Raw genomic sequence first — 24,119 nt, 5'->3', positions numbered from 1 at the left:
CGGCGCGCTCTCCCAGTGACACGCAAACACCGCGAGACCCAGACGAGATCCCGTGAGATTAGGGGAACTTCAGGGAAGGAAATAACTTTATAAATCACTTAAAATGTTTCATATGTTTTAATAGTTAGTCCAGAGTCAGGACTAAACATGGACCGGCCTCCTGCTGGTGCCAGAGTCAGGACTAAACATGGAGCGGCCTCCTGCTGGTGCCAGAGTCAGGACTAAACATGGAGCGGCCTCCTGCTGGTGCCAGAGTCAGGACTAAACATGGAGCGGCCTCCTGCTGGTGCCAGAGTCAGGACTAAACATGGACCGGCCTCCTGCTGGTGCCAGAGTCAGGACTGAACATGGACCGGCCTCCTGCTGGTGCCAGAGTCAGGACTAAACATGGACCGGCCTCCTGCTGGTGCCAGAGTCAGGACTGAACATGGACCGGCCTCCTGCTGGTGCCAGAGTCAGGACTGAACATGGACCGGCCTCCTGCTGGTGCCAGAGTCAGGACTAAACATGGAGCGGCCTCCTGCTGGTGCCAGAGTCAGGACTAAACATGGACCAGCCTCCTGCTGGTGCCAGAGTCAGGACTAAACATGGAGCGGCCTCCTGCTGGTGCCAGAGTCAGGACTAAACATGGAGCGGCCTCCTGCTGGTGCCAGAGTCAGGACTAAACATGGACCAGCCTCCTGCTGGTGCCAGAGTCAGGACTAAACATGGAGCGGCCTCCTGCTGGTGCCAGAGTCAGGACTAAACATGGAGCGGCCTCCTGCTGGTGCCAGAGTCAGGACTAAACATGGAGCGGCCTCCTGCTGGTGCCAGAGTCAGGACTAAACATGGAGCGGCCTCCTGCTGGTGCCAGAGTCAGGACTAAACATGGACCGGCCTCCTGCTGGTGCCAGAGTCAGGACTAAACATGGACCGGCCTCCTGCTGGTGCCAGAGTCAGGACTGAACATGGACCGGCCTCCTGCTGGTGCCAGAGTCAGGACTGAACATGGACCGGCCTCCTGCTGGTGCCAGAGTCAGGACTAAACATGGACCGGCCTCCTGCTGGTGCCAGAGTCAGGACTAAACATGGACCGGCCTCCTGCTGGTGCCAGAGTCAGGACTAAACATGGAGCGGCCTCCTGCTGGTGCCAGAGTCAGGACTAAACATGGAGCGGCCTCCTGCTGGTGCCAGAGTCAGGACTAAACATGGAGCGGCCTCCTGCTGGTGCCAGAGTCAGGACTAAACATGGACCGGCCTCCTGCTGGTGCCAGAGTCAGGACTAAACATGGAGCGGCCTCCTGCTGGTGCCAGAGTCAGGACTAAACATGGAGCGGCCTCCTGCTGGTGCCAGAGTCAGGACTAAACATGGACCGGCCTCCTGCTGGTGCCAGAGTCAGGACTAAACACATTATAGACACCTGAGGGACACCTCAACCCTCACAAACAAAAAGAAACTCTTTTACAAATAGATTTTAATGTTGTGTGAAAGAAAAATACATTTTTACTATAAATCATGATTCAGTCCTGGTTCAGATCTGGTCCTGGTCCTGGTTCAGATCTCGTCCTGCTCGCTGCGTTCTTTAGATGAAACCCAGCGACTCACCATCAGCTCCTGACACAGAGAAAACATTCAGTCATCACAATATTGTTAATCCCGAGTGCCACAAGCGAGAGGCTCGACACCCTGTCCTGTCCCCGACACCCTGTCCTGTCCCCGACACCCGGTCCTGTCCCCGACACCCGGTCCTGTCCCCGACACCCTGTCCTGTCCCCGACACCCGGTCCTGTCCCCGACACCCGGTCCTGTCCCCGACACCCGGTCCTGTCCCCAACACCCGGTCCTGTCCCCGACACCCTGTCCTGTCCCCGACACCCGGTCCTGTCCCCGACACCCTGTCCTGTCCCCGACACCCTGTCCCACCCGGTCCTGTCCCACCCGGTCCTGTCCCACCCGGTCCTGTCCCCGACACCCTGTCCTGTCCCACCCGGTCCTGTCCCACCCAGTCCTGTCCCAGATACCCGGTCCTGTCCCCGACATCCTCTAGAGAGCGAAATTTTATACAGGGAGAAATTAGGAACGGGGAGGAAAGTACTATGGTATTAGATGTACTATGCTATTAGATGAAGTACTATGGTATTAGATGTACTATGCTATTAGATGAAGTACTATGGTATTAGATGAAGTACTATGGTATTAGATGTACTATGCTATTAGATGAAGTACTATGGTATTAGATGTACTATGCTATTAGATGAAGTACTATGGTATTAGATGTACTATGCTATTAGATGAAGTACTATGGTATTAGATGTACTATGCTATTAGATGAAGTACTATGGTATTAGATGTACTATGCTATTAGATGAAGTACTATGGTATTAGATGAAATACTATGGTATTAGATGTACTATGGTATTAGATGAAGTACTATGCTATTAGATGAAGTACTATGGTATTAGATGTACTATGCTATTAGATGAAGTACTATGGTATTAGATGTACTATGCTATTAGATAAAGTACTATGGTATTAGATGTACTATGCTATTAGATGAAGTACTATGGTATTAGATGTACTATGGTATTAGATGTACTATGCTATTAGATGAAGTACTATGGTATTAGATGTACTATGCTATTAGATGAAGTACTATGGTATTAGATGTACTATGCTATTAGATGAAGTACTATGGTATTAGATGTACTATGGTATTAGATGAAGTACTATGGAATTAGATGAAGTACTATGGTATTAGATGAAATACTATGGTATTAGATGTACTATGCTATTAGATGAAGTACTATGGTATTAGATGAAGTACTATGGTATTAGATGAAGTACTACGGTATTAGATGAGGTACTATGGTATTAGATGAAATACTATGGTATTAGATGTACTATGGTATTAGATGTACTATGGTATTAGATGAAGTACTATGGTATTAGATGAAGTACTATGCTATTAGATGAAGTACTATGGAATTAGATGAAGTACTATGGTATTAGATGAGGTACTATGGTATTAGATGAAGTACTATGGTATTAGATGAAGTACTATGGTATTAGATGTACTATGCTATTAGATGAAGTACTATGCTATTAGATGAAGTACTATGGAATTAGATGAAGTACTATGGTATTAGATGAAGTACTATGGTATTAGATGAAGTACTATGCTATTAGATGAAGTACTATGCTATTAGATGTACTATGTATTAGATGAAGTACTATGGAATTAGATGAAGTACTATGGTATTAGATGAAATACTATGGTATTAGATGTACTATGCTATTAGATGAAGTACTATGGTATTAGATGAAGTACTACGGTATTAGATGAGGTACTATGGTATTAGATGAAATACTATGGTATTAGATGAAATACTATGGTATTAGATGTACTATGGTATTAGATGAAGTACTATGGTATTAGATGAAGTACTATGGTATTAGATGAAGTACTATGGTATTAGATGAAGTACTATGGTATTAGATGTACTATGGTATTAGATGAAGTACTATGCTATTAGATGAAGTACTATGCTATTAGATGAAGTACTATGCTATTAGATGAGGTACTATGGTATTAGATGAAGTACTATGGTATTAGATGAAGTACTATGGTATTAGATGAAGTACTATGCTATTAGATGAAGTACTATGCTATTAGATGAAGTACTATGGTATTAGATGAAGTACTATGCTATTAGATGTACTGTGTATTAGATGAAGTACTATGCTATTAGATGAAGTACTATGCTATTAGATGAAGTACTATGGTATTAGATGAAGTACTATGCTATTAGATGTACTATGTATTAGATGAAGTACTATGGTATTAGATGAAGTACTATGCTATTAGAAGAAGTACTATGCTATTAGATGAAGTACTATGCTATTAGATGAAGTACTATGCTATTAGATGAAGTACTATGCTATTAGATGTACTGTGTATTTGATGAAGTACTATGGTATTAGATGTACTATGGTATTAGATGAAGTACTATGGTATTAGATGAGGTACTATGGTATTAGATGAAGTACTATGGTATTAGATGAAGTACTATGCTATTAGATGAAGTACTATGCTATTAGATGAAGTACTATGCTATTAGATGAGGTACTATGGTATTAGATGAAGTACTATGGTATTAGATGAAGTACTATGGTATTAGATGAAGTACTATGGTATTAGATGAAGTACTATGCTATTAGATGAAGTACTATGCTATTAGATGAAGTACTATGGTATTAGATGAAGTACTATGCTATTAGATGTACTGTGTATTTGATGAAGTACTATGCTATTAGATGAAGTACTATGGTATTAGATGAAGTACTATGGTATTAGATGAAGTACTATGCTATTAGATGAAGTACTATGCTATTAGATGAAGTACTATGGTATTAGATGAAGTACTATGCTATTAGATGTACTGTGTATTAGATGAGGTACTATGGTATTAGATGAAGTACTATGGTATTAGATGAAGTACTATGCTATTAGATGAAGTACTATGCTATTAGATGAAGTACTATGCTATTAGATGAGGTACTATGGTATTAGATGAAGTACTATGGTATTAGATGAAGTACTATGGTATTAGATGAAGTACTATGCTATTAGATGAAGTACTATGCTATTAGATGAAGTACTATGCTATTAGATGAAGTACTATGCTATTAGATGTACTGTGTATTAGATGAAGTACTATGCTATTAGATGAAGTACTATGGTATTAGATGAAGTACTATGCTATTAGATGAAGTACTATGGTATTAGATGAAGTACTATGCTATTAGATGTACTGTGTATTAGATGAAGTACTATGCTATTAGATGGTATTAGCCCATGTTGGTAGAACAAACGCGAGGAGACGGTGCCATGTTGCGTCCTTTAGTCAGAGTCTGACCTGACGCTGGACATTGTGCTCAGGGTCAGAGTCTGAGTTCAGATGTGATTGACAGGTGGATCAGCCAATCACACGGGGATAAAGTAAATCACACAAAATGAAAAACATGAAGATCAAAACTAAAAAGTTTGATTTAGTTTTAAAAGAAAATGACCCACGAGACTCTGAAATAAACTCATCTGATTGGACGGAACATATAGAGTCTGCTCCTGTGAGCCCCGCCTTCCTCTCACCTGCACAGAGAAGCCACGCAGACAGTCAGGTGACTCCAACTCAGCCTCTGATTGGTCGACAGGGGAGATGATGCAACATAGCAGAAGCTCCTTCAGGAAAACACATGAAACATAATTTTGTGTTTGTTTCTTCTGTATTTGTAATAAAGATTCTGTTCAGGTTCTGCTCAGGTTCTGCTCAGGTTCTGTTACCTTGGAGACGTTGGCGGTGACTCTGCTGAGCGCCGACAGAGAACGCCAGGTAAAAGGACGCAGAGGATCAGCTCTCATCTTCTGCACCACCACCGAGAAACTGTACAGACGCACACCGAGGTCACAGACACACACCGAGGTCACAGACGGACACCGAGGTCACAGACGGACACCGAGGTCACAGACACACACCGAGGTCACAGACGGACACCGAGGTCACAGACACACACCGAGGTCACAGACACACACCGAGGTCACAGACGGACACCGAGGTCACAGACGGACACCGAGGTCAGAGAACACACACCGAGGTCACAGACAAACACACCGAGGTCACAGACACACACCCAGGTCACAGACGCACACCGAGGTCATAGACACACACCGAGGTCACAGAACATACACCGAGGTCATAGACACACACCGAGGTCACAGACACACACACCAAGGTCACAAACACACACACCGAGGTCACAAACACACACACCGAGGTCACAGACACACACCGAGGTCACAGACACACACACCAAGGTCACAGACACACACACCATGGTCACAGACACACACCGAGGTCACAGACAAACACCGAGGTCACGACACACACCGAGGTCAGAGAACACACACCGAGGTCAGAGAGCACACACCGAGGTCAGAGAACACACACATAGGTCACAGACACACACCGAGGTCACAGACGCACACCGAGGTCACAGACGCACACCGAGGTCACAGACGCACACAGAGGTCACAAACACGCAGAGGTCACAGACACACACCGAGGTCAAAGGTCACACACACCGAGGTCACAGACACACACCGAGGTCACAGACACACACCGAGGTCAGAGAACACACACCGAGGTCACAGACACACACCGAGGTCACCGACACACACCGAGGTCACAGACACACACCGAGGTCAGAGAACACACACAGAGGTCACAGACGCACACCGAGGTCACAGACGCACACAAAGGTCACAGACGCACAGAGGTCACAGACGCACAGAGGTCACAGACGCACACCGAGGTCACAGAACACACAGAGGTCACAGACGCACACAGAGGTCTCAGAACACACAGAGGTCACAGACACACACAGAGGTCACAGAGGTCACAGACGCACACCGAGGTCACAGACACAAAGAGGTCACAGACACACACCGAGGTCAAAGGTCACACACCGATGTCACAGACACACACCGAGGTCACAGACGCACAGAGGTCACAGACACACACCGAGGTCACAGACACACACCTAGGTCACAGACGCACACACCAAGGTCACAAACACACACACCGAGGTCACAAACACACACCGAGGTCACAGACACACACCGAGGTCACAGACACACACACCAAGGTCACAGACACACACACCAAGGTCACAGACACACACCGAGGTCACAGACACACACCGAGGTCACCGACACACACCGAGGTCAGAGAACACACACCGAGGTCACAGACACACACCCAGGTCACAGACGCACACCGAGGTCACAGAACATACACCGAGGTCACAGAACATACACCGAGGTCATAGACACACACCGAGGTCACAGACACACACACCAAGGTCACAAACACACACCGAGGTCACAGACACACACCGAGGTCACAGACACACACACCAAGGTCACAGACACACACAGCAAGGTCACAGACACATACCGAGGTCACAGACACACACCGAGTTCACAGACACACACCGAGGTCACAGACGCACACCGAGGTCACAGATGCACACAGAGGTCACAGACGCACACAGAGGTCACACACACGCAGAGGTAACAGACACACACCGAGGTCAAAGGTCACACACACGAAGTAGCAGACACACACCAAAGTCACAGACACACACCGAGGTCAAAGGTCACACACCGAGGTCACAGACACACACACCAAGGTCACAAACACACACACCGAGGTCACAAACACACACACCGAGGTCACAAACACACACCGAGGTCACAGACACACACCGAGGTCACAGACACACACACCAAGGTCACAGACACACACCGAGGTCACAGACACACACCGAGGTCACCGACACACACCGAGGTCAGAGAACACACACCGAGGTCAGAGAGCACACACCGAGGTCAGAGAACACACACAGAGGTCACAGACACACACCGAGGTCACAGACGCACACCGAGGTCACAGACGCACACCGAGGTCACAGACGCACACCGAGGTCACAGACGCACGCAGAGGTCACACACACGCAGAGGTCACAGACACAAACCGAGGTCAAAGGTCACAAACACAGAGGTCACAGACACACACCGAGGTCACAGACACACACCGAGGTCAGAGAACACACACCGAGGTCACCGAGGTCACAGACACAAACCGAGGTCACAGACACACACACCGAGGTCACAGACACACACCGAGGTCAGAGAACACACACAGAGGTCAGAGAACACACACAGAGGTCACAGACGCACACCGAGGTCACAGACGCACACAAAGGTCACAGACGCACACAAAGGTCACAGACACACAAAGGTCACAGACGCACAAAGGTCACAGACGCACAGAGGTCACAGACGCACACCGAGGTCGAAGAACACACAGAGGTCACAGACGCACACAGAGGTCACAGAACAAACAGAGGTCACAGACACACACAGAGGTCACAGACACAAAGAGGTCACAGACACACACCGAGGTCAAAGGTCACACACCGATGTCACAGACACACACCGAGGTCACAGACGCACACAGAGGTCACAGACACACACCGAGGTCACAGACACACACCTAGGTCACAGACGCACACCGAGGTCACAGACGCACACCAAGGTCAGAGAACACACACCGAGGTCACAGACACACACCGAGGTCACAGACGCAAACCGAGGTCACAGACGCACACAGAGGTCAGAGACGCACACGGAGGTCACAGACACACACAGAGGTCACAGACACACACCGAGGTCAGAGAACACACACCGAGGTCACAGACACACACCCAGGTCACAGACGCAAACCGAGGTCACAGAACATACACCGAGGTCATAGACACACACCGAGGTCACAGACACACACACCAAGGTCACAAACACACACACCGAGGTCACAAACACACACCGAGGTCACAGACACACACCGAGGTCACAGACACACACACCAAGGTCACAGACACACACACCAAGGTCACAGACACACACCGAGGTCACAGACACACACCGAGGTCACCGACACACACCGAGGTCAGAGAACACACACCGAGGTCACAGACACACACCCAGGTCACAGACACACACCCAGGTCACAGACGCACACCGAGGTAGCAGAACATACACCGAGGTCATAGACACACACCGAGGTCACAGACACACACACCAAGGTCACAAACACACACCGAGGTCACAGACACACACCAAGGTCACAGACACACACACCAAGGTCACAGACACACACACCAAGGTCACAGACACATACCGAGGTCACAGACACACACCGAGTTCACAGACACACACCGAGGTCACCGACACACACCGAGGTCACCGACACACACCGAGGTCAGAGAACACACACCGAGGTCAGAGAACACACACAGAGGTCACAGACACACACCGAGGTCACAGACGCACACCGAGGTCACAGATGCACACAGAGGTCACAGACGCACACAGAGGTCACACACACGCAGAGGTCACAGACACACACCGAGGTCAAAGGTCACACACACAAAGTAGCAGACACACACCAAAGTCACAGACACACACCGAGGTCAAAAGTCACACACCGAGGTCACGACACACACCGAGGTTACAGACGCACACCGAGGTCACAGACGCAGACAGAGGTCACAGACGCAGACAGAGGTCACAGACGCAGACAGAGGTCATAGACACACACAGAGGTCACAGACACACACAGAGGTCACAGACGCAGACAGAGGTCATAGACACACACCGAGGTCACAGACACACAGAGAGGTCACAGACAACACCGAGGTCAAAGGTCACACACAGAAGTCACAGACACACACCGAGGTCAGAGAACACACACCGAGGTCAGAGAACACACACCGAGGACACAGAACAAACACAGAGGTCACAGACACACACCGAGGTCACAGACGCACACAGAGGTCACAGACGCACAAAGAGGTCACAGACGCACACAGAGGTAACAGACGCACACCGAGGTCACAGAACACACAGAGGTCACAGACGCACACAGAGGTCACAGGCACACCGAGGTCAGACACACACTGAGGTCAAAGGTCACACACCGATGTCAGACGCACACCGAGGTCACAGACGCACACAGAGGTCACAGACGCACACAGAGGTCACAGGCACACCAAGTCAGACACACACCGAGGTCAAAGGTCACACACCGATGTCACAGACGCACACCGAGGTCACAGACGCACACAGAGGTCACACACACACCGAGGTCACAGACACACACCGAGGTCACAGACGCACACCGAGGTCACAGACGCACACCGAGGTCACAGACGCACACAAAGGTCACAGACGCACACAAAGGTCACAGACCCACACAGAGGTCACAGACGCAAACCGAGGTCACAGAACACACAGAGGTCACAGACGCACACAGAGGTCACAGAACACACAGAGGTCACAGACACACACAGAGGTCACAGAGGTCACAGACGCACACCGAGGTCACAGACACAAAGAGGTCACAGACACACACCGAGGTCAAAGGTCACACACCGATGTCACAGACACACACCGAGGTCACAAACACACACCTAGGTCACAGACGCACACCGAGGTCACAGACGCACACCAAGGTCAGAGAACACACACCGAGGTCACAGACACACACCGAGGTCACAGACGCAAACCGAGGTCACAGACGCACACAGAGGTCAGAGACGCACACGGAGGTCACAGACACACACAGAGGTCACAGAGACACACAGAGGTCACAGAACACACAGAGGTCACAGACACACCCAGGTCACAGACGCAAACCGAGGTCACAGAACATACACCGAGGTCATAGACACACAACGAGGTCACAGACACACACACCAAGGTCACAAACACACACACCGAGGTCACAAACACACACCGAGGTCACAGACACACACCGAGGTCACAGACACACACACCAAGGTCACAGACACACACACCAAGGTCACAGACACACACACCAAGGTCACAGACACACACCGAGGTCACAGACACACACCGAGGTCACCGACACACACCGAGGTCAGAGAACACACACCGAGGTCACAGACACACACCCAGGTCACAGACGCACACCGAGGTCACAGACGCACACCAAGGTCAGAGAACACACACCGAGGTCACAGACGCAAACCGAGGTCACAGACGCACACAGAGGTCACAGACGCACACAGAGGTCACAGACACACACAGAGGTCACAGACACACACCGAGGTCAGAGAACACACACCGAGGTCACAGACACACACCCAGGTCACAGACGCACACCGAGGTCACAGAACATACACCGAGGTCATAGACACACACCGAGGTCACAAACACACACACCAAGGTCACAAACACACACACCGAGGTCACAAACACACACCGAGGTCACAGACACACACCGAGGTCACAGACACACACACCAAGGTCACAGACACACACCGAGGTCACAGACACACACCGAGGTCACCGACACACACCGAGGTCAGAGAACACACACCGAGGTCACAGACACACACCCAGGTCACAGACGCACACCGAGGTCACAGAACATACACCGAGGTCACAGACGCACACAGAGGTCACAGACACACACACCAAGGTCACAAACACACACCGAGGTCACAGACACACACCGAGGTCACAGACACACACACCAAGGTCACAGACACACACACCAAGGTCACAGACACACACCGAGGTCACAGACACACACCGAGTTCACAGACACACACCGAGGTCACCGACACACACCGAGGTCAGAGAACACACACCGAGGTCAGAGAACACACACAGAGGTCACAGACACACACCGAGGTCACAGACGCACACCGAGGTCACAGACGCGCACAGAGGTCACAGACGCACACAGAGGTCACACACACGCAGAGGTCACAGACAACCGCAGAGGTCACAGACACACACACGAAGTCAGAGACACACACCAAAGTCACACACACACCGAGGTCAAAGGTCACACACCGAGGTCACGACACACACCGAGGTTACAGAACACACACCGAGGTCACAGACGCACACCGAGGTCACAGACACACACAGAGGTCAAAGGTCACACACAGAAGTCACAGACACACAGAGGTCACAGACACACACCGAGGTCAGAGAACACACACCGAGGTCACAGAACAAACACAGAGGTCACAGACACACACCGAGGTCACAGACACACACCGAGGTCACAGACGCACACAGAGGTCACAGACGCACAAAGAGGTCACAGACGCACACAGAGGTCACAGACGCACACAGAGGTCACAGACGCACAACGAGGTCACAGAACACACAGAGGTCACAGACGCACACAGAGGTCACAGAACACACAGAGGTCACAGAACACACAGAGGTCACAGACACACAGAGGTCACAGACACACACAGAGGTCACAGACACACACCTAGGTCACAGACGCACACCGAGGTCACAGACGCACACCGAGGTCACAGAACACACACCGAGGTCAAAGACACACACCGAGGTCACACACGCACACAGAGGTCACACACGCACATAGAGGTCACAGACGCACACAGAGGTCACAGACGTACACCGAGGTCACAGAACACACAGAGGTCACAGACGCACACAGAGGTCACAGAACACACAGAGGTCACAGACACACAGAGGTCACAGACGCACACCGAGGTCACAGACGCACACCGAGGTCACAGAACACACACCGAGGTCACAGAACACACACCGAGGTCACAGACGCACACAGAGGTCACAGACGCACACAGAGGTCACAGACGCACACAGAGGTCACAGACACACACAGAGGTCACAGACACACACCGAGGTCAGACGCACACAGAGGTCAGACGCACACAGAGGTCACAGACACACACCGAGGTCACAGACACACACCGAGGTCACAGACACACACCTAGGTCACAGACACACACCTAGGTCACAGACACACACCGAGGTCACAGACACACACCGAGGTCACAGACACACACCGAGGTCACAGACGCACACCGAGGTCACAGACGCACACCGAGGTCACAGACGCACACCGAGGTCACAGAACACACACCGAGGTCACAGAACACACACCGAGGTCACAGACGCAAACCGAGGTCACAGACGCACACAGAGGTCACAGACGCACACAGAGGTCACAGACACACACAGAGGTCACAGACACACACCAAGGTCAGAGAACACACACCGAGGTCACAGACACACACCCAGGTCACAGACACACACCGAGGTCACAGAACATACACCGAGGTCATAGACACACACCGAGGTCACAGACACACACACCGAGGTCACAAACACACACCGAGGTCACAGACACACACCGAGGTCACAGACACACACACCAAGGTCACAGACACACACACCAAGGTCACAGACACACACCGAGGTCACAGACACACACCGAGGTCACAGACACACACCAAGGTCAGAGAACACACACCGAGGTCAGAGAACACACACAGAGGTCACAGACACACACCGAGGTCACAGACGCACACCGAGGTCACAGACGCACACCGAGGTCACAGACGCACACCGAGGTCACAGACACACACCGAGGTCAAAGGTCACACACACGAAGTCACAGACACACACCGAGGTCAAAGGTCACACACCGAGGTCACGACACACACCGAGGTTACAGAACACACACCGAGGTCACAGACGCACACAGAGGTCACAGACGCACACAGAGGTCACAGACGCAAACCGAGGTCACAGACACACACAGAGGTCACAGACACACACAGAGGTCACAGACACACACAGAAGTCACAGACACACACAGAGGTCACAGACACACACAGAGGTCACAGACACACACCGAGGTCACAGACACACACCGAGGTCACAGACACACACCGAGGTCAGAGAACACACACCGAGGTCAGAGAACACACACCGAGGTCACAGAACACACACAGAGGTCACAGACACACACAGAGGTCACAGATACACAAGGAGACTGGAGAAGTACCTTGAGTGATAGAACGGGGGGCCCTTCCTGTACAGCACTGAAACACAGAACAGACGGGTCTAAACCAGGACTAGACCAGGACTAGACCAGGACTAGACCAGGACGAGGTCTTACTCATGTGGGAGCCGTACTTGGCCCCGGAGCCGGTCTTTGGGATCCATCCTCGGCTTCGGTAAAAGTGATACGCAGCATAAAAACTGTCAAAATCTGGAGAAAACGAACGAAACCTGTTCCACAACTGCAGCACCGAGAGAGGAACCTACCAATGAGAGCAGAGGGAGGTTTAGAAGGACCAATGAGAGCAGAGGGAGGTTTAGAAGGACCAATGAGAGCAGAGGGAGGTTTAGTTCTTTCAGCACATGCTGTTGTTGTTGTTGTTGTTGTTGTTACCTGTCCGTCATACACAGTGAGCACGCCGAGAGCATAAACCAGGAAAAATGCCTGAAACACAAAGACAAATGAGATGAGAATTCCAAATGTGTGAAAAGATTTGACCTGGAACAGAACTGACCTCTTCATGACTGAGCTGCAGAAACTCTGTGACACTGATGGGAACGCGGCGGATCTGTGGACAACTCTGTAACACACAACACGCGTGTAACACACAACACGCATGTAACACACATGTAACACGCATTTAACACGCATGTAACACACGTGTAACACACAACACGCGTGTAACACACAACACGCATGTAACACACAACACGCATGTAACACGCATGTAACACTCAACACGCATGCAACACGCATGTAACACTCAACACGCATGCAACACGCATGTAACACTCAACACGCATGCAACACGCATGTAACACTCAACACGCATGCAACACGCATGCAACACGCATGTAACACACGTGTAACACATGTAACCCACGTGTAACAGACATGTAACACAGAGGTAACACACATGTAACACGCATTTAACACGCATGTAACACACGTGTAACACACAACACGCGTGTAACACACAACACGCATATAACACACAACACGCATGTAACACGCATGTAACACTCAACACGCATGCAACACGCATGTAACACTCAACACGCATGCAACACGCATGTAACACGCATGTAACACTCAACACGCATGCAACACGCATGCAACACGCATGTAACACACGTGTAACACATGTAACCCACGTGTAACAGACATGTAACACAGAGGTAACACACATGTAACACGCATGTAATACGCATGTAATACGCAGGTAACACGCATTTAACCTGTTACCACCCACCTGTCCGCCGGCGAGCATTTTCTATATCTCAATTATTCTCTTACATCATCACTTTTATTTCCGTGGTCAATACCATAAGTTATACATCATTTTAAAGAGTATTTTCTCAACTAAACGAATATGTCATTGATTTACATTGAATAATTTGCCCCAAGAAGCAATTGCCAATAGTTTGTGAGAAAGTCTCAACTTTGACAAACGCATGTCCTGTTTGTGTTTATGACGGAGGAAACGTCTTTAATTCTGTTCATTCTTCTGCTCAGTCTGTCCGTAAGGAAACATTGAAAAACAATATACACTTGTATTTTTACTGGAGTTTTCTGATTTCGAGATATTGTCAAATAAACAAACTTTTCTTCGTTTCTCGCCGGACGACAATGCGCTTGTCCGGCGCATTTCTCCGTCCATAACAAATGACCTGTTTGACCAATAAGATAATGTTGGATATCCTTCTTTTCTTCAGACTGTTACCTACAGAATGAGACCATCCACCAATTTTTCTGTCCACGGGTTTGTTTGCTACAGCCTCCGCAAAAAAAAATGCGCCGCTTGCGACGCACATGTTTCCTCTGTTTACATCTAAATAGCGCCGCATGCTAGCGACGTAGCAGACTTTGAATGACATATTATTCTAGCCAATAAGAATAGCTTTCGAAAGAGAGGCGGGACAAAGGTCTTATTGACACAGAATCTTCTGTATTCTCGTGCGTAAGGCTCCGGGAAGGCTGTAAAGAGCCAGATTTCTCGGCAGGATTTTGCGCATAACGTTTTCTGATTTTATTAGCCTTTTGGACGTGCATTTTGTTAGATATATGTATTATTATACCAATACAAAAATAAAATAAAAATATTATAATTTATTTTATTTTTTTTTCACCTCTATATGGGAAATTCATGGGTAAACTCATATTTACACATTTTCACATATTTTTTTTTTAGCGGTTATAATTGCTATTAGTGGCCTACAAAACATCAAAATGTATGTTTTATGATCATAGAGGAGCTAAAATTGTAATAAAACAGTTTGGCACAGTTGGCACATATTTGGATCACTTGAATATACTTTTTGATACAAAAAGGTCAAAGCACCAAAATGCCTGTTCCTAGAGATCTGAAACTTGACACAGTTGTTGTCAACAAGATAAACATCATGTGCAGTGAACAGCATAAACACAATGAAGTATGTCATGCTCAGGACCATTACAAATTAACAATATTCAGGCGAGACTAAAAAAAGGATGTTTTGTTTATGTTTGGGCCTCTGTAGTGTAAGTTCTGAAGCCCTGACAGTGTGTCATGTGCACATCTGCAGAAACTAGAAGGCCTAAGCTTTCCCATGATGCATCACACTCACATGTGGAACGTAAGATCCTCTTTTAATAAGCAATGACATTTGGGTCCAACCATTGTGCACAGGACCAAATAGGTGGATGGAAACAAGTTCACACACGTGTAATAAACGAACACGCGTGTAACACATGTGTAACAGGCATGTAACACAGAGGTAACGCGCATGTAACACACGTGTAACAGGCATGTAACACACAACGCGCAGGTTTAGTTTAGTTTATTAAGATCCCATTAACTCCTGCAAACCAATTGCTATTCTAGCAGGTAACACGCATGTGACACGCATGTAACAAACACACATGTAACACGCATGTAACACACAAAACGCATGTAACACACAACACGCAGGTAACATGCATGTAACACATGTAAGCCACGTGTAACAGACAAGTAACACGCATGTAATATGCAGGTAACATGCATTTAACACACGTGTAACAAACGAACACGCGTGTAACACATGTGTAACAGGCATGTAACACAGAGGTAACACGTATGTAACAAACGTGTAACACGCATGTAACACACAACGCGCAGGTTTAGTTTATTAAGATCCATTAACTCCTGCAAACCAATTGCTATTCTAGCAGGTAACACGCATGTGACACGCAGGTAACATGCGTGTAACACACAACACACGAGTAACACGCAAACGAGTAACACACACATGTAACACACATGTAACACAAGAGTAACACACATGTAACACACGAGTACCACACACGAGAAACACACACAAGTACCACACACAAGTAACACATACACACGAATAACACACACACACAACACGCATGTAACACACATGAAACACACAAACGAGTAACACACACACACACAAGTAACACACACACACACACACACGAGTAACACAAAAACGAGTAACACACACACACAAGTAACAAACACACACACACACACACACAACACACACACACACACACACACACAAGTAACACGCACACACACACACACACACACACACACACACACACACACACACACACACGAGAAACACACATACAAGTAACACACACTTCACCTCAGCGTCAGAACGAACCAGGACAAAACCAGAACCAGGGATTGAGAATCCTGGGTCTGGACCAGCTCTGGGCTCCTCCTCCGGCCTGGGCTCCTCCTCCGGCCTGGGCTCCTCCTCCGGGCTGGGCTCCTCCTCCGGCCTGGGCTCCTCCTCCGGCCTGGGCTCCTCCTCCGGCCTGGGCTCCTCCTCCGGGCTGGGCTCCTCCTCCGGCCTGGGCTCCTCCTCCGGCCTGGGCTCCTCCTCCGGGCTGGGCTCCTCCTCCGGCCTGGGCTCCTCCTCCGGCCTGGGCTCCTCCTCCGGCCTGGGCTCCTCCTCCGGCCTGGACTCCTCCTCCGGCCTGGACTCCTCCTCCGGCCTGGACTGGATCTGGACCCGGACCTCGTCCACAGTCAGACCTGAGGACACCTGCTCCAGCGTGTGACGGACAGCAGCCTCGTCCAGTCCCTGAGCAGAGAGAGTCTGCCCCGCCCACTGCAGCAGCTCCTCAAATCTGAACACACGAGTAAACGACACGCGAGTAAACAACAAACGAGTAAACGACACGCGAGTAAACGACACGCGAGTAAACGACACGCGAGTAAACGACAAACGAGTAAACGACAAACGAGTAAACGACACGCGAGTAAACGACAAACGAGTAAACGACACACGAGTAAACGACACGCGAGTAAACGACACGCGAGTAAATGACAAACGAGTAAACGACAAACGAGTAAACGACAAACGAGTAAACGACACGCGAGTAAACGACAAACGAGTAAACAACACACGAGTAAACGACACACGAGTAAAAGACACGCGAGTAAACGACACGCGAGTAAACGACACGCGAGTAAACGACACGCGAGTAAACGACAAACGAGTAAACGACAAACGAGTAAACGACAAACGAGTAAACGACAAACGAGTAAACGACACACGAGTAAAAGACACGCGAGTAAAAGACACGCGAGTAAACGACAAACGAGTAAACGACAAACGAGTAAAAGACACGCGAGTAAACGACAAACGAGTAAACGACACGCGAGTAAACGACACGCGAGTAAACGACACGCGAGTAAACGACAAACGAGTAAACGACAAACGAGTAAACGACACGCGAGTAAACGACAAACGAGTAAACGACAAACGAGTAAACGACACGCGAGTAAAAGACACGCGAGTAAACGACAAACGAGTAAACGACACGCGAGTAAACGACACGCGAGTAAACGACACGCGAGTAAACGACAAACGAGTAAACGACAAACGAGTAAACGACACGCGAGTAAACGACAAACGAGTAAACGACACACGAGTAAACGACAAACGAGTAAACGACACGCGAGTAAACGACAAACGAGTAAACGACACACGAGTAAACGACACGCGAGTAAACGACACGCGAGTAAACGACAAACGAGTAAACGACAAACGAGTAAACGACAAACGAGTAAACGACACGCGAGTAAACGACAAACGAGTAAACGACAAACGAGTAAACGACACGCGAGTAAACGACACGCGAGTAAACGACACGCGAGTAAACAACACGCAAGTAAACGACAAACGACACGCGAGTAAACGACAAACGAGTAAACGACAAACGAGTAAACGACAAACGAGTAAACGACAAACGAGTAAACGACACACGCAAGTAAACGACAAACGAGTAAACGACAAACGAGTAAACAACACGCGAGTAAACGACAAACGAGTAAACGAGTAAACGACACGCGAGTAAACGACAAACGAGTAAACGACAAGCGAGTAAACGACACGCGAGTAAACGACAAACGAGTAAACGACAAACGAGTTAACGACACACGAGTAAAAGACACGCGAATAAACGACAAACGAGTAAACGACAAACGAGTAAACGACACGCGAATAAACGACAAACGAGTAAACGAGTAAACAACAAACGAGTAAACGACACGCGAGTAAACGACAAACGGGTAAACGACACGCGAGTAAACGACAAACGAGTAAACGACAAACGAGTAAACGACACGCGAGTAAACGACAAACGACAAACGAGTAAACGACACGCGAGTAAATGACAAACAAGTAAACGACAAACGAGTAAAAGACACGCGAGTAAACGACAAACGAGTAAACGACACGCGAGTAAACGACAAACGACAAACGAGTAAACGACACGCGAGGAAATGACAAACAAGTAAACGACAAACGAGTAAACGACACGCGAGTAAACGACACGCGAGTAAACGACAAACGAGTAAAAGACACGCGAATAAACGACAAACGAGTAAAAGACAAACGAGTAAACGACACACGAATGAACGACAAACGAGTAAACGACAAACGAGTAAACGACAAACGAGTAAACGACAAACGAGTAAACAACACACGAGTAAACGACACGCGAGTAAACGACACGCGAATAAACGACAAACAAGTAAACGACAAACGAGTAAACGACAAACGAGTAAACGACAAACGAGTAAACGACACGCGAGTAAACGACAAACGAGTAAACAACACACGAGTAAACGACACGCGAGTAAACGACACGCGAATAAACGACAAACAAGTAAACGACAAACGAGTAAACGACAAACGAGTAAACGACAAACGAGTAAACGACACGCGAGTAAACGACAAACGAGTAAACAACACACGAGTAAAAGACAAACGAGTAAACGACAAACGAGTTAACGACACACGAGTAAACGACAAACGAGTAAACGACAAACGAGTAAACAACACGCGAGTAAACGACAAACGAGTAAATGACAAACAAGTAAACGACAAACGAGTAAAAGACACGCGAGTAAACGACAAACGACAAACGAGTAAAAGACACGCGAGTAAACGACAAACGAGTAAAAGACAAACGAGTAAACGACAAACGAGTAAAAGACAAACGAGTAAAAGACAAACGAGTAAACGACAAACGAGTAAACAACACACGAGTAAACGACAAACGAGTAAACGACAAACGAGTAAACGACAAACGAGTAAACGACAAACGAGTAAACGACAAACGAGTAAAAGACACGCGAGTAAACGAGTAAATGACAAACGAGTAAACGACACGCGAGTAAACGACAAACGAGTAAACGACAAACGAGTAAAAGACACACGAGTAAACGACAAACGAGTAAACGACAAACGAGTAAACAACACACGAGTAAACGACAAACGAGTAAACGACAAACGAGTAAACGACAAACGAGTAAACGACAAACGAGTAAACAACACACGAGTAAATGACAAACAAGTAAACGACAAACGAGTAAAAGACACGCGAGTAAACGACAAACGACAAACGAGTAAACGACACGCGAGTAAACGACAAACGAGTAAACGACAAACGAGTAAAAGACACGCGAGTAAACGACAAACGAGTAAACGACAAACGAGTAAACGACACACGAGTAAAAGACAAACGAGTAAAAGGCACGCGAGTAAACGAGTAAATGACAAACGAGTAAACGACACGCGAGTAAACGACAAACGAGTAAAAGACAAACGAGTAAAAGACAAACGAGTAAAAGACAAACGAGTAAACGACACGCGAGTAAACGACAAACGAGTAAACGACAAACGAGTAAACGACACGCGAGTAAACGACAAACGAGTAAAAGACACACGAGTAAACGACACACGAGTAAAAGACAAACGAGTAAAAGGCACGCGAGTAAACGACACGCGAGTAAACGACAAACGAGTAAAAGACACACGAGTAAACGACACACGAGTAAAAGACAAACGAGTAAAAGACACACGAGTAAACGACACACGAGTAAAAGACAAACGAGTAAAAGACACACGAGTAAACGACACGCGAGTAAACGACAAACGAGTAAAAGACACACGAGTAAACGACACACGAGTAAAAGACAAACGAGTAAAAGACACACGAGTAAACGACACACGAATGAACGACACACGAGTAAAAGACAAACGAGTAAACAACACGCGAGTAAACGACAAACGAGTAAACGACAAACGAGTAAACGACACGCGAGTAAACGACAAACGAGTAAAAGACACACGAGTAAACGACACACGAGTAAAAGACAAACGAGTAAAAGGCACGCGAGTAAACGAGTAAATGACAAACGAGTAAACGACACGCGAGTAAACGACAAACGAGTAAAAGACAAACGAGTAAAAGACACACGAGTAAACGACACACGAATGAACGACACACGAGTAAACGACACGCGAGTAAAAGACAAACGAGTAAACGACAAACGAGTAAACGACACGCGAGTAAACGACAAACGAGTAAACGACACGCGAGTAAACGACAAACGAGTAATAGACAAACGAGTAAACGACACGCGAGTTTTCTTTCAACAAAAAAACCCTTTGCTTCACCTCGAGGAGGAAACGACAGGCAACATCAGACCTTCATGATCTAAAACACAGAGGAGAAAAAAGGGTCAGAGGTCAGAGGTCAGGGGTCAGAGACTATGGATAAGACTCACTTTTCCATTGGTCAGAAACACTGTGGGCAGGACCAGACTTGGACATAACACCTTTTCCAAAGAAACCCTGAAAGAGACAAAATTCTTGTTTGGACCCGCTTTAGTCCCGCTTTGGACCCGCTTTGGACCCGCTTTAGTCCCGCTTTAGTCCCGGTTTAGTCCCGCTTTAGTCCCGCTTTAGTCCCGCTTTAGTCCCGCTTTAGTCCCGCTTTAGACCCGCTTTAGTCCCGCTTTGGACCCGCTTTGGACCCGCTTTAGTCCCGGTTTAGTCCCGCTTTAGTCCCGCTTTAGACCCGCTTTAGACCCGCTTTAGTCCCGCTCTAGTCCCGCTTTAGTCCCGCTTTAGTCCCGCTTTAGACCCGCTTTAGTCCCGCTTTAGTCCCGCTTTGGACCCGCTTTGGACCCGGTTTAGTCCCGGTTTAGTCCCGCTTTAGTCCCGGTTTAGTCCCGGTTTAGTCCCGCTTTAGTCCCGCTTTAGTCCCGCTTTAGTCCCGCTCTAGTCCCGCTCTAGACCCGCTTTAGTCCCGCTTTAGACCCGCTTTAGTCCCGCTTTGGACCCGCTTTGGACCCGCTTTAGTCCCGGTTTAGTCCCGGTTTAGTCCCGCTTTAGTCCCGCTTTAGTCCCGCTTTAGTCCCGCTTTAGTCCCGCTTTAGACCCGCTTTGGACCCGGTTTAGTCCCGCTTTAGTCCCGCTTTAGTCCCGCTTTAGTCCCGCTTTAGACCCGCTTTAGACCCGCTTTGGACCCGCTTTGGACCCGCTTTGGACCCGCTTTGGACCCGGTTTAGTCCCGGTTTAGTCCCGCTTTAGTCCCGCTTTAGTCCCGCTTTAGTCCCGCTTTAGTCCCGCTTTAGTCCCGCTTTAGTCCCGCTTTAGTCCCGCTTTGGACCCGCTTTGGACCCGCTTTAGTCCCGGTTTAGTCCCGGTTTAGTCCCGCTTTAGTCCCGCTTTAGTCCCGCTTTAGGTTTAGTACCCGTCTGTACAGAATCCTGATATGGTCCGGATTCTGGACCAGAAGTTGTTGGTTGACGAGATCCGCTCTGAACTGGTTCTGGTCCTGGTCCTGGTTCTGTTCCTGGTTCTGGTCCTTGTTCAGGGGAAACGGACCCTCATAGACCTCGTAGACCCGGGGCCGTCTCTTCGGGGCCCGGAACTCAGCCTCCATCACTGAGCTCGCTTCGGGTCTTTCCCCGGGTCTCGGTCACTCTGTCCCCGGGTCTCGGTCACTCTGTCCCCGGGTCTCGGTCACTCTGTCCCCGGGTCTCGGCTCTTCTGTCCCCGGGTCCCAGGTCTCGGTCTATCTTTCTCCGGGTCTCGGCTCTTCTGTCCCCGGGTCTCGGCTCTTCTGTCTCCGGGTCTCGGCTCTTCTGTCCCCGGGTCTGGGGTCTTCTGTCTCCGGGTCTCGGCTCTTCTGTCCCCGGGTCTCGGCTCTTCTGTCTCCGGGTCTCGGCTCTTCTGTCCCCGGGTCTGGGGTCTTCTGTCTCCGGGTCTCGGCTCTTCTGTCCCCGGGTCTCGGCTCTTCTGTCCCCGGGTCTCGGCTCTTCTGTCTCCGGGTCTCGGCTCTTCTGTCCCCGGGTCTCGGCTCTTCTGTCCCCGGGTCTCGGCTCTTCTGTCTCCGGGTTATTCCTCGGCTTTTCTTGGCACCGCACTCCGCATAATATTCACTGTAAACTCTCACGTGTGGTTTGTTTTGGCGGAAGCTGCGCAGGTGTTACACTAAAGTCGATCCGGATAAACGCGGGGAGCATACGGAGGTTCTGCTTCTATTATAATTCAAAATACTTTTACTCAAGAACCTGGATACGAATCCATGCTAAATCTAGTATCAATTAGGGAAAAAAATCACAGGCCAAAATGTAACTTTTCCTGACGTTTTAGAATGATTTTGAGTTTCATCAGAACTAAAATAAGACCTCATGATGAAATTAAAGGTGACATTAGCGAAATATAATATTTTCACGTGGCCACGAAATATTATCACGTTCCCATGTAAACAAATAAAAAATAAAAACAAATTCAGGTGTTGATAAGCTTGAGGGAACGACTTAATTATCTTGACAAATTTCTTGTGGGAATTAGTCATTTTATGATGTATATCATTTTTCTTATTGTATTTTTGACATGCATGTATTGCAGGTGACCACTTGGAGGCGCTCTTAAATAACATATACCAGAAGAACAGTTGAAAGAAAGAACTGTCATGGTGAGGGGGGGCTGGGGATCATCTCCACTGTCTTCTGAGGAACTCCAGGTTGTTACCGCTGCACCAGCCGCTCCACCTCCTGTAGACAGACTCATCCCCGTCCCAGATGAGCCCGATGAGGGTGGTGTTGTCATGGTGATGAGGGTGGTGTTGTCATGGTGATGAGGGTGGTGTTGTCATGGTGATGAGGGTGGTGTTGTCATGGTGATGAGGGTGGAGTCGGTGCTCCTCCTGCAGGTGGAGTCGGGCACGGTGAGCTGGGAGAGCTTGTCCTGGAGCAGAGTAGGAGGTGGTGTTGATCCTCCAGCAGGAGGTCCAGCAGGAGGTCCAGCAGGGCGTCCAGCAGGGGGTCC

At 48.7% G+C, this 24,119-nt stretch overlaps 1 protein-coding gene across 4 annotated transcripts; it reads right to left on the bottom strand.

The window, feature by feature from the left end:
• Positions 1–1,476: 1,476 nt before the first annotated feature.
• On the bottom strand, positions 1,477–22,779 carry tsen2 (TSEN2 tRNA splicing endonuclease subunit). Of its 4 annotated transcripts, XM_072440067.1 has the most exons (12): positions 22,660–22,779; positions 22,537–22,629; positions 21,566–21,632; positions 21,456–21,495; positions 17,124–17,613; positions 13,997–14,062; positions 13,876–13,926; positions 13,600–13,744; positions 13,486–13,522; positions 5,322–5,421; positions 5,130–5,219; positions 1,477–1,594 (listed from the first exon to the last, which is right to left on the bottom strand). In XM_072440067.1, the coding sequence occupies exons 1-12, from the start codon at positions 22,726–22,728 to the stop codon at positions 1,535–1,537; spliced, it is 1,308 nt and encodes a 435-aa protein (XP_072296168.1). In that variant the 5' UTR covers positions 22,729–22,779; the 3' UTR covers positions 1,477–1,534. The 4 variants fall into 4 exon arrangements, 3 of the variants coding, with proteins under 3 accessions (XP_072296168.1, XP_072296167.1, XP_072296169.1); XM_072440066.1 differs by having other exon boundaries at positions 22,537–22,728; XR_011925997.1 differs by lacking the exon at positions 13,486–13,522 and having other exon boundaries at positions 1,548–1,594; positions 22,537–22,728.
• Between the last annotated feature and the right edge of the window lie 1,340 nt (positions 22,780–24,119).

Source organism: Eucyclogobius newberryi, unplaced genomic scaffold (assembly GCF_026437365.1).
Source record: "Eucyclogobius newberryi isolate DKJ021-1_F unplaced genomic scaffold, fEucNew1.0.hap1 SCAF_11, whole genome shotgun sequence".
Taxonomy (NCBI): Eukaryota; Metazoa; Chordata; class Actinopteri; order Gobiiformes; family Gobiidae; genus Eucyclogobius; species Eucyclogobius newberryi.
The sequence above is the reverse complement of the archived record's forward strand: the minus strand, read 5'-3'. Positions and strand labels throughout refer to the sequence as shown.